Below are 12147 nucleotides of genomic sequence, written 5' to 3'. Positions count from 1 at the left end.
GAACAAACGCGGAGGAATAGCGGAACACAAAGGAAGAGATCAAGGGAAACAGTAGCAGAGAGGTGAAATCTGCGTTCAAACAACGCAGAGATGCGACGAAGGTGAAAACGAGGAAGAGGATCTAAAAATGATGAAAATTGTTGCGCGTTGTTGAATGAACGAACCGAGAGAACTGCGTGACAGAGACGATATATATGCGTATATATATGCGCACAATTCTCCATAAACGAGGACGGAAATATCACGCACACGTCTACATTTATATTTCCATGTAGAAACAGAAAGAGAACTACGAAACATCGACCCAGGAACTCTAGCCAAGAATGGAAGCTGTCTAACGAACGAAGAAACAAAATTAGAGACGATTGTTCATTTTTTTCGAAAAATTGAAATATAAATAGGAATTATATATTTTCTTAATCTCGAAGAGACTAAATAGTTACATTCCTATAACGTATTCTTTATTTAACAGCATAACTTCTATTTATGCTCGATAACGAGCAAAGAATCAAAATTGAGTGGTTCGTCGTTGTGAGTAAATACAAGTATCGAAGTATAGTTTCGACACGAGTTGTAACGCGGAAACGGTGACGCTAAACTAAAAGCTCGCTAAGGGAGGCGTAGCGTAGAAAAGGAGGGGCGAAGCGTATAGGAGAAAGATAAAAAGGTCGGTAGGGAGGGAAGGGAGGAGGTTACGATACAAATAGAGAAGAGGGTCGTACGTCGCGGGGAAAACGTGCGTCGATGAACGCGGGTGGAAAGATGAAAGCGGGTATATAATCCTGCCTAGAAGTAGAACTCCACTGTTGGAAGAAAGGGTAGAAACTCGGGATGGAGTCTGAAGAACAGAATAAACAGATGTGGGGAGAGGGGAATAGAGAGGGAAATGGATGAAGAAAGTTATACGTTGAGTTGATGATGAGATGAAAATCGGGATAAAACTAAAACGTGAGGTTATTTGTCGTGGTCGGTTAAACGCTTTAATAGACAGTGCATAAAGTTGAAGAGCGTAGAATTCGTCAAAGATTGTAAAAGGTTAAATTGTTTTGTTTACGTTTCGTTAATGTTGTTATAACGGAAATCGGTCGAGACAATCGAAATAAAATTAGATAACAACGAACGAATTAGAAAAAATAAGAAAGGAGGACGAGGACTCTTCGAAGATAAATATAGGCAGTGAAAGATGATAATGATAACGCTAGAAGATCAAGGCTCGTCCTTGATGATTAAGAGCGAGGAATTAAAATTATTCCAGAAAAAGCGACAAGATAAAGACATAAACACATTTCCTGATGGCAATGAATTTGCCAAACTTTATTTATTCAGATCTCGAACATGAGAAAAAATAGAAAAATGGAGAAAGCGAGAAGAATGAGAAAATAAGTAAGAGGAAGATGAAAGAGGATAGGATAGATCAACGAGGAGATTTTTACGAGAAGAGTGGATGGAGAGAGACAGAGAGAGAGAGGAGGATATCCACGCGCGGGGGAAGTATTGATCTGTTCGCGCAAACTCCTGGACTCTTACGTTCGCTCCACCGTACCAGAACCATGTCTCCCCTTCCTGTTCCGCTCCACTCCGCCACTGGTCCGTCCCAAAGCCAACGAATGCCCGTCGACGCCGAAAGTGCTCCACTGGCATCGACTATAAGCCTGGTCATCGTCCCCCGTTTGTCCATTATGGACGCACGCGTGTTGTTTCGAGCATTTTCGTCGACTCGATTCGCGTCAGAGGAAGTTGTTGATTGAAATATTCTCTCACGATCATCATCGAGCGGAGACAAAAGTGTGGTCGGAAGATTGTAAATCGCTACTCGACCTTCTGCTTGTAATTGCGTCGGTTATTCCGTACAGAGCTTTTTTTTCTTCCCCTTAACCTGGAAAATTGATTTATCATAGAAGATTTAGAATTTCGAGTCGACATTTTTATCGAAGTAGAAATATTGTATGTGTATTTATATTACGCTGTATATGAACGTATTCGTATTATATTACGTATATGTAAAAAGTTTCGAGTCAATTGCTTTAATTTTATTAAAAAGATCAGAAATAACAGATTGACCACGTCAATCAGTATTAATTCACGCGATAACGGCGATTTCTTGGTTATGAAACAACACCGAGATGATTAATGTATCCCAGATCGGATACATGGATAATATCGTGACGCGGTTTATTAGCCATACTGGGGATAATGTCTGTGGGGATATGTTTGTCAAGCGGAACTGCGAACATACTGGTGAACGGTTGATTTAATGGGACGTGTGAATGTCGCACGAAATACATTATCCAATGTATTCCGTTTCCTTGTGTGCATCTTCATAATTCCTTAGTTTTTCTCAGATCATTTTTTTTTAGTTTAGAATTAATACAGAATCTTTATTAAAATTCCAAAAAATTCGTGTCCAACGTATCTTTTCGGATTATTTTCTATTGTAGAAAATCAAAATTTTGAAATAAAAAATATAATTTTGCAGTAAAAATTGTTAATGTATAAAATATGATAATACTTGATATAGAAACATACAAATAACTGTCGATATAAGATGTATAAAAATATTTATAAGATACTTTATATATATAAATATAAAATGTATATAAAATATATGTATGTACTTTACTTACTATTTTTTATGCTTTGATTGTTAAATTTGAATAATAAACCGACAATCAGAAATTCATTTGATAAGTTAGACTGCGATTGAAGATTTTCGATCAACGCCATCTCTCGAAGCTTCGACTTATTACTAGCATTGTAAAATGTATAAGAAGATATTTTGAAAATCATGAATATAAAAAACAAAATATATAGTATAGTAAAAAAATAATTAATTAATTAAAAAGTATTCAACAAAAAACTATTAATTCAGAAAATTTTTATAAAAAGTTTATTGATTATTATACTTTTGATATTAATAATATTTTTTTTTTTTTTTTTGCTAAACACATTTCGAATAAGAATTACATTTTAATTATAGCAATTACATTGCGCACTTATCGAATTAATTTTAAGAAATTTAAATCAGATTCACCTACGAGAATCATTCGTATTATAAGAATAACTTTGTGAACGTGATAAACGGAAATTTCTGTGCACTCTCCAAATTCTAGGTAATTTTTGTTAAAATAACAAATTTTTCATATATTTCTATAAGACATGTTTCATGATTAGAAAACATCAAACTGCAACTCACTTGCACAATATAAAATAATGTTATGATATCTAAAAGACATTGAAATTATAAAACGACGATCCTGAACAAAGTTTCACAAGAAGATTTCCAACACTGTTTTGAGCAATGAAAATGCCACTGGACGAGTATATACGAGTTCAAAACAAGATTATTTTGAAGAAGATACCATCTATTTGCTATAATTTTGACATAATTCTATCAATTTCTTGAATAGAATAGTAAGTATTACTCATTTTTTGAGGTAAAATTTTTATGACAAACTTCATTCATGGAAACAATTAATTCTCTTTTAAATAAGTTGATGACTTAATAAGAAAAAATTAACTAATTAAAATTGTAACTACACGAAATGATTAAGTTATTCATGCATATTTGCGCGTTTATTACAAAGAAGATATCCAAGAATAAAATTTATTCAATATTTTATATTACTTGCTCAATATCATTTGTTAATGCATATTCAAATCATTTGCATGAATAGCAGACAATCTATACATTTTATACATCACATCTATTACTATTTCATACTATTACTATTACTATTATATCTATTACTATTATACATCATATCAATTACTTTTTTTTTTTCTTATTTATTCATCAAGTTTTATCCTTCCCAAGGATCTAAGGTGACAATTTCAATTAAACCTTAAGAGATAATAATTTATTCTTGCTATATTCGTAACGATTTTTTTTCCAGTGGTTATAATAATAAAATAATAATGACTGATTTTGTTCAATAAATAATTCATTAGAAATAGATCATTACTATTCATAATTCGAACTAAAATATAGATCTCTAATCAATGTTGAGCAAAAAATAGGCATATCTTCTTTTTTTTCACTTTCTGCTTTAACAATTAACGATGATGTCATTGTTAACATTTCTATGATATTACAATTCTTCCAATGTTCGTTAATAACTTTGCATAAAGTTTGAATATAAAATGAACCATCTTTTTCACAAATTGAATTATAATCTGTAAACGAAACAAATATCTTTATTAGAAAAATTCGTTCTGGATAAAAAAAATTTTTTCCTGCTTATAACTAAGAAAAAAAAAATAAAAGCAAATACCTTTCTTAGTACTGTAACAGTATAAAAAATCTGCATTCGTAGGAATCTTGTAGGTTATTTTATCTGAATCTGTATGACTATATATTACTATTTGTAATTTTATTTTCACAATGATTATGAGGCTGATAAAGCTAAGAAATAATATGATAGATTCTCATAAGAAAATGCAAAACAATTTGTAAATAATTATACACTATTATATCATAAATATATAAGTAAATATGTACAGCAATAAAATTATTCACAGGATTGTACACTTACCTGTACGAAAAATAGTTTTGGTTTACCGGCCAATTATCCGCAGTGAATCCATCGAAACTATATATCCAACCATTTTTCTTACCATAAGTTAAAATTAAGATGCAAATGCAATCAGAATCACTGTGATCTTCATATTTTACTGAAAAATGACAGATATTAATCCTATTATTATTAATCCATCTATCATGAGAATAGAATCTTATTTTATTTTTATTGACAATGATCACTTGAAATTCATGATATAAACTCGTTTCTATTCAAATTCTCCCTCCCCCCCCCCTCCTTCTTCCTTCTCATGTTCGACGAAATATAAAAGAAATTCCAAATTTTGGTCAAGTCGCGTAAAGATTAAATTTTGATTCTACCATTCCAAAGATGTATCCAGTTTCAGTTTCAATCTTCTTACAGTTATTCGACTTTCACAATATTCGCAATGAAAATTCGAGCGTATAAATATCGAAAATTCTGCTAACAGAATTATTAATTACATACATTTATCAATTATATGTATAATATCAATGAAGTACAAATCCTTATGAATCACAATTTCGAAACCAAAGAGCTGAAAAGGTTTTGCTTATCATAGCTTCATCACGGTTCCATTTTATTGGATCGCATAATTTTTGTTCCAACTTTTCGTGAACGAATACCACACATTTGCTGCGCTTTTTGTGTGTCATCATGTAGACAGGACTATCTATCGACGTAAGGGATTCAACGTCCGTTCTGTAATGTAAATCAACGTTTTGTAATATTAATCGATATACAATATTCTGTGATACAATAAACGCAGAAAAAAGAAAAAAAAAGAAGAAATTTAAATTTAGACTCAATTACCTTTTCTGTTTATTCAAGGAACTTTCTTCAGAATTTGGTTTCGTCGATTCGCTAAAACAACGTAAATTTTATTTCAATAATTTTTTAACATTAGTTAAATCAATAAAACATATAAAATTTACATTAAAAAATATATCTTAAATTTTTACTTCAATTATCGATGGGTGATCTACATTTTGATTTAAAATTTTTAACACGATTATTCACACTGAACAAACGAACATACTGAAATAATAAAATTAAGTTTCTAACCTATCCTAAGATAGGATAAATGATAATTGGAAATTAATATAGACAATATGATACAGTAGCAATACAATAGCGTTTTGTGAATAAGTCAAAAACTAAAATTGACAGCTTTATATGTGAAAGAAAAAATTATTCAAAATGATATTGTTTTTCCTTTCGAAGTTATAAAGATTATCAATAAGGAAAATTAATCGTTAAGTTCATTTTTTTATTAACTATCTTAAGTCGATTATCTTAAATATTAACAATATATATATATATGTCAATAATGATAAGCTTCATCATTTAATAGATAAAATATATTATATTTGATTATCCTTGATTAAAAGTTAATGTTTACTTCACTATTATCAATTTATATTCTCTCACATCTAATATTTTGATAAGAATAATAAAGAATAATTCACTTCTGATCCAATAAAGAACAAATAACAAAAATAACAGGATTTATGTATTTCGCAATTATTAGTTCGTAATCTTACAAACAGAAGATATTTCAATAAATTTAAATCTCTAGTTTTAGAAACAAATTATGTAAATATTTCTTTATTTTTCCCTGCAACTTCGTTTTTTGAAAGTTGTATACCTTTCATTACGTTCAAATAATTTTTCATTTTCGATTTCAATGAAATTACATTCATTTTCAAATTCAATCAATGTGGTTTCTCTCCGTTTCCGTATCTTCAATTCGTTTACTTATCTTGACAATAATAATTATTCGAGAATTTTCACAAAGGAAACGTGATTCACTTTAAAATTGCAGAAAAATAATCAATAATAACAAAATCTAAGCGATAATACGAAACGATATACATACATATATATTTTAGTACTTTATTATTGAATTTATAACATTCTAATATTCCGATAAAAATATATTCGAACTAAATTTTTATTAGATTCTTCTCTTCCAAATTAATGTTATACCTTTGATTATCGATTACATATTGATTATACGTAATTTTTGGATTATTCGACAAAATATAAGATTATTTCAACATGTTGTAAAACAAGATGTTATTAACTTAATTGATTCTAAATCTTTCTGCACTGCAGCAAGCTGCCATTTTAATTGATTAGACTTGATTGATATCCTCACACAATAATTATATTATGAATAACATTTCACGTGTACATGTATTCCCATTCTGAAAAAATAATATAAAAACTTTTAGAATAAAAATTATGTCGAAATTATTTAAAAAATTATATATAAATTACTTAAAAAATAGCTTGTCCTTGGCTACACTACAAATTATTGGATATTTTTCCTGATTTATCATTATCATAATCATGTGATAACGATTTCGAAGACCGTTTTTCATTAAACGAAAAAAAAAAAAAAATGCACATGGAACAAGTGATCGACAATATAATAAGAATGTTTGCTTCAACAATGCAGAGATTACTTTTTCCAAATATGCACGATTTCATATGTACTTTAGAGAAATAAAAAATTTGTATAAATTGATTGCAACATTTACCTTCTTATTGAATTCATCATTCGAAATTGGCTGGTTATCTTGATGATCAAATTTACTCATTGTCCCACAACAAATAATTGGAAAAATAGATGAAACATCAGAAATTCAGGTAAAACAGAATTATGAACATGTAATCTTATATACTGTATATTTATACAACCGTGGAAATTTATCATCATCGGATAAGTAATATTTTGATATATATAATTATATAAGATATACATGTGTAATTTATATATGCGAATTATATATACGTGTGTTTATAAAAATGTGAGACATATTTGGAAGGTGAATTCTAGACATAAAAAAAGTTCATATATACATATGTTCGAAAAAGATTAAGAAGTTATAAGTATTTTAAGTTTATATTAGATAGAGCGAGACGGCAAATGAGCGAAAACGTTCAGCTGGGTGCGCGGCAGTACCGTATTGCAATGTCTCCTCCGTAGCGGAGGCCCTCGATGAAAATAAATATATCGATACTTTTTTATATACAATTGATTAATTCAAATGAATTTCAGTGTAATGTAATATAATGTTCGTATTATGAAACTTAATTTATTCAACGAAAACTTATAATAAGTTTTAGTAAATTTCAGAATATTAACATATACACCACTTTTTATAAATCCGTAGATAACTTATTTTATAGTACAAACAAATTATTTAAACTCATAGTTGAATCGTTGTATGGCGCTCAATCTGCCTTACTTACCGAAATCCATAAAAGCAAATCAAAACGCATAAGATTACAGGTTAGAAAGATTGAATGTACTTTTTACACATAAACTTGTTTATCCTCATATGTACAAGAAAGTCACTAATTACACTCGAATCAATTTGAAATTCATAGACCAAATGAAGCATCGATTGAAAAATCTTTGTCTCTATTTCAATATTTTAGAATTTAATATTAAATTCAATATTTTTTATTAGAATATGAGATTACTAAACAAGAAAGTTGAAATTCAATATCTATATTTTAATATAATACTAATGCCACTGTCTTATATCCACTAAAAAATCATATAAGCATTGCATTTTTCTTTTTCACATTACTATTGCATATTAGATTTCTTTTTATCCACTATTCACATTAATTTCTTTGAAGAAAATTATTTCGATTGTTATTTATTTTGTTGTACATTTTAATTTTATTTGAAAATTATTTAATTAAAACTTTGATAATATTTAAAACAAATATTCAAATATGAATCATTTTCTGAACTAACTCCATGACGCGACAATGTGTTACTGAAATAGCGTGCTAACGCTGGACGTTAGAAAAAGAAAGTTGAGAGAAAGAAAAAATGAGATAGTGATATTTGACATCGAATGTAATGTTGTATGTTTTAAGTATAAGAATACGAAAGCCTAGTTCAGCAGTCTTTTCCGTTGGTAAGATAGTGTTGCTTTGTTCTGGATTCAGTTCGTTCATAACATTCATGTAACGTATATTAGAAATAAAAGTGTGAAGAAAAAAAAAATCAGTGAATTTGAAATATTCATTCAAATATACATAAAAAAAGAAATCGCGATATGCATTTTTTATGGATATATGATATTGATTCATATTATTAATAAGTGATATCCAGATCGATTATTATTTCTCTTTTCATAAAAATGAAAAATATTTAGTGAAATAAAGATAAATATTTGTCAGTGATTCGATTGGATAATTTAATATTCTCAAATTCAAATTGATTCAAGTATCATCAATACTTTCTCGGACTTTCTTATACATGTGAAAATAATTAAAACAGCAATTATGCATATAAAAACACATTCAACCTTTTTAACTCGAAATTTTATAGAAGAGTGTTTTGATTCTGTGAATTATGGATAAATACAGCAAGTTGAATGATTTATCTATGATTTTAAATGAAATATTGTATAATCATATAACTCCTATAACTCTTAACCTAACATCATAATATTGTGGAATTTGGTATAATTTGAGGTAAGTTTCTGTTAGATAATTAATTACATAATTTCAATTTGCATAATTAAAATTTTTTTTTTAAATGATGATAAAAATGTTGCATAGTTGCATACGATATTTATGTATATTGTATATTATCTTATATTGAAATTCATTTGAAATAATCAATATGTATATAAAAAAATATCAGTGTATTTACTTTCATTTCTTTTTTTTTTTTTTTTTTTCATAGTTACAGTGTTTCGTTTTCTTAAAAAATTCTTAAAAATTCGTTAGAAACAGATTACGTTATTATTCCACGGATTTCTAAGTAAAATATAGATTTCTAATTAATGTTGAGACAAAAAAAGGCATTTGCTTCTTTTCGTTTTTACTCGAGTTATTGTGTTGAGATAAATATTCCGTGGCAACTATCCGTGATGTTATCGTTAACATTTTTATCATATCACAATGCTGCCAATACTCATTAATAACTCTGCATAAAGTTTGAATATACCACGAGCCATTATTTTCACGAAATGCATAATAACCTGTGAACGGAACAAATATTTTTATGGAAAAATTCGTTCTGGATAAAAAAAATTTTTTCTTAGCTTATAGCTAAGAAGAAAAAATAAAAGCAAATACCTTCCGAAGTACTGAAACAGTATAAAAAATCTGCTCTCGTAGGAATTATGAAGCTTGGTTCATTTGAATCTGTATAAGTATCTTCAGTACCTTTATCATCTTTGAAACTTTGGCAATCCTGATGAAGATAAGTACCTTCAATACCTTCATCGCCTTCGGAACCTTTGCAAGCCTGATAAAGATAAACAAATAATATCGGTTCTTGTAAGAAAATGCATAAAAATTTGTAAATAATTATACACTATTATATCATAAATATATAAGTAAATATATACAGCAATAAAATCATTCACAGGATTATGCAATATTTACCTGTACGAAAAATAGTTTTGGTTTGCCGGCCAATGATGGGCAACTATCCGCAGTGAATAATTGCCAGATTATGTTAATTGAATAAAAAGACCCATCGGAAGCATATATTGCACCTTTACTGTCGCCGTGTGTTAACACAAAGAAGCAAATGCAATCAGAATCACTGTGATCTTCATCTTTTACTGAAAAATGACAGATATTAATCCTATTATTATTAATCCATCTATCATGAGAATAGAATCTTATTTTATTTTTATTTTGACAATGATCACTTGAAATTCATGGTATAAACTCGTTTCTATTCAAATTCTCCCTCCCCCCCCCCCCTTCTTCCTTCTCATGTTCGACGAAATATAAAAGAAATTCCAAATTTTGATCAAGCCGCGTAAAGATTAAATTTTGATTCTACCATTCCAAAGATGTATCCAGTTTCAGTTTCAATCTTCTTACAGTTATTCGACTTTCACAATATTCGCAATGAAAATTCGAGCGTATAAATATCGAAAATTCTGCTAACAGAATTATTAATTACATACATTTATCAATTATATGTATAATATCAATGAAGTACAAATCCTTATGAATCACAACTTCGAAACCAAGAGCTGAAAAGGTTTCTCTTATCGCATTCTCATCATAAACCGTCTCGTTTCGATATAAATTTATATCTGGGAATTTCTTGTGGCTGAATACCACACATTTTCCGCGGTTTTTCCGCTTCATTGAGTAGACAGGGCAATCTTTCGGGATAATCAATTTAACGTCGATTCTGTAATGCATATCAACCTTTTGTAATATTAATCGATATATAATATTCTGTGTAAACGAAGAAAAAAGGGGAAAAAGAAGAAATTTAGATTTAAATTCAATTACTTTTCCTGTTCACTCGAGGACGATTCTTTCATCATCTCAGTATAATCCATCGTGGAACTTTCTCCAAAATGGTTTTGTTTCGCCGACTCGCTAAAACTCTAAAATAAATAATTAAAAACATATAAAATTTATCATCGAAGAATACACTTTAAATTCTAACACCTCAATTATCAATGGTTGATTTAAATTTTTGATTTCTGAAATTTTAACATATAACATCAAACTTAATCCACATTGGACTCAAAATGCAATTGTGTTCTTAGCTAAGATAAGATAGATAATAATCGCGTATCAATATTAGGTATTAAGTCAATATATATGTATATCAATAATATGTATATCTGAATAATGATAAGTTTCGTTTAATAAATCTATATTATTTTTGATTAAAATTATTAATGTTCACTTATTATTTGTTTTCTTTCTTATCTAACATTTTGATAAAAATAATTAAGAATAATTCATTTCTGATCCAATAAAAAACAAATAAGAAAATAATAGGATTTATGTATTTCACAATTATCAGTTTGTACTCTTACAAACAGAAGAATTTACAAACTTTAAATAATTAACTGCATATTAATATTAATTTTTAAATACTCTCATTAATTGATTTTAAATCATTTCGCACCTCAGAAATAGCTATTTTGATTAATTAAATTTGATCGCTAATAATCAATTTTAGATTTAGAAAATGCACATAAATATATGTTTGTACTCCTAACATTTTATAAATATATAAATCTCAATGAAAAATTTATAAAACAAAATAAAGAGAAAGCTTCAACGTAAAACGAGTTATTTGAAAAAATATAAATTATTTAGAAACACCAGTTCCGCCATATCTCGATCGATATGGCCGTTTCTCCTCGTTTGTATCGTTATATGGTAATTTTGAACATTGTTTTTTAAACGAAAAAAAAAAAAAAAAAAAATGCACATCGAACAAATGATCGAAACGACAATAACGTCTGTTTAAACATTAATAAACACAAATCACTTTTACCAAGTATGCATGATTCCATACATATTTCTTCTAAAGCGAGATAGAAAACTTGTGTGTGAAACTTCAACTTGGCGCAACATTTACCTCATTATTGGATTTATCGTTCGAATTTGACTGATTATCTTGATGTCGATTGTCGATTTCAGGTATTCTCCCAAACAAATAATTGGAAAAATAAGTAATGGAACGAATGATAAGGTAGAGCAGAATTATGAACATGATCAAATTCTGGGCGTGTTGATCTATATTTGTCTTTCATATGACTGAAGGAATTGATAGTTTATT

General features: G+C 28.5%; 2 protein-coding genes and 1 long non-coding RNA gene across 4 annotated transcripts; all 3 read right to left on the bottom strand.

The window, feature by feature from the left end:
- Positions 1-3818: 3818 nt before the first annotated feature.
- On the bottom strand, positions 3819-4770 carry LOC147658089 (caspase-7-like). Its single transcript, XM_086904967.1, has 4 exons — positions 4760-4770; positions 4533-4694; positions 4272-4402; positions 3819-4173 (listed from the first exon to the last, which is right to left on the bottom strand). The coding sequence occupies exons 1-4, from the start codon at positions 4768-4770 to the stop codon at positions 3962-3964; spliced, it is 516 nt and encodes a 171-aa protein (XP_086761093.1). The 3' UTR covers positions 3819-3961.
- A 127-nt stretch (positions 4771-4897) lies between these two features.
- LOC105736258 (uncharacterized) lies at positions 4898-7250 on the bottom strand. 2 transcript variants are annotated; one of them, XR_015291056.1, is made up of 4 exons: positions 7103-7249; positions 6546-6766; positions 5370-5420; positions 4898-5258 (listed from the first exon to the last, which is right to left on the bottom strand). It is a non-coding gene; the product is annotated as an uncharacterized LOC105736258 (long non-coding RNA). The 2 variants fall into 2 exon arrangements; XR_015291055.1 differs by lacking the exon at positions 6546-6766 and having other exon boundaries at positions 4992-5258; positions 7103-7250.
- A 1973-nt stretch (positions 7251-9223) lies between these two features.
- LOC105736257 (caspase-7-like) lies at positions 9224-12099 on the bottom strand. The gene is made up of 6 exons (XM_086904966.1): positions 11947-12099; positions 10857-10954; positions 10520-10752; positions 9984-10165; positions 9672-9912; positions 9224-9574 (listed from the first exon to the last, which is right to left on the bottom strand). Exons 1-6 carry the CDS (start codon positions 12079-12081, stop codon positions 9351-9353), a joined length of 1113 nt encoding a protein of 370 aa, XP_086761092.1. The 5' UTR covers positions 12082-12099; the 3' UTR covers positions 9224-9350.
- Positions 12100-12147: the final 48 nt, after the last annotated feature.

This window comes from Apis florea, unplaced genomic scaffold (assembly GCF_048593485.1).
Source record: "Apis florea isolate Af1SG1 unplaced genomic scaffold, ASM4859348v1 contig_2350_pilon, whole genome shotgun sequence".
Classification (NCBI taxonomy): Eukaryota; Metazoa; Arthropoda; class Insecta; order Hymenoptera; family Apidae; genus Apis; species Apis florea.
Note: the sequence above shows the minus strand (reverse complement) of the source record. Positions and strands in the feature narration are given on the sequence as shown.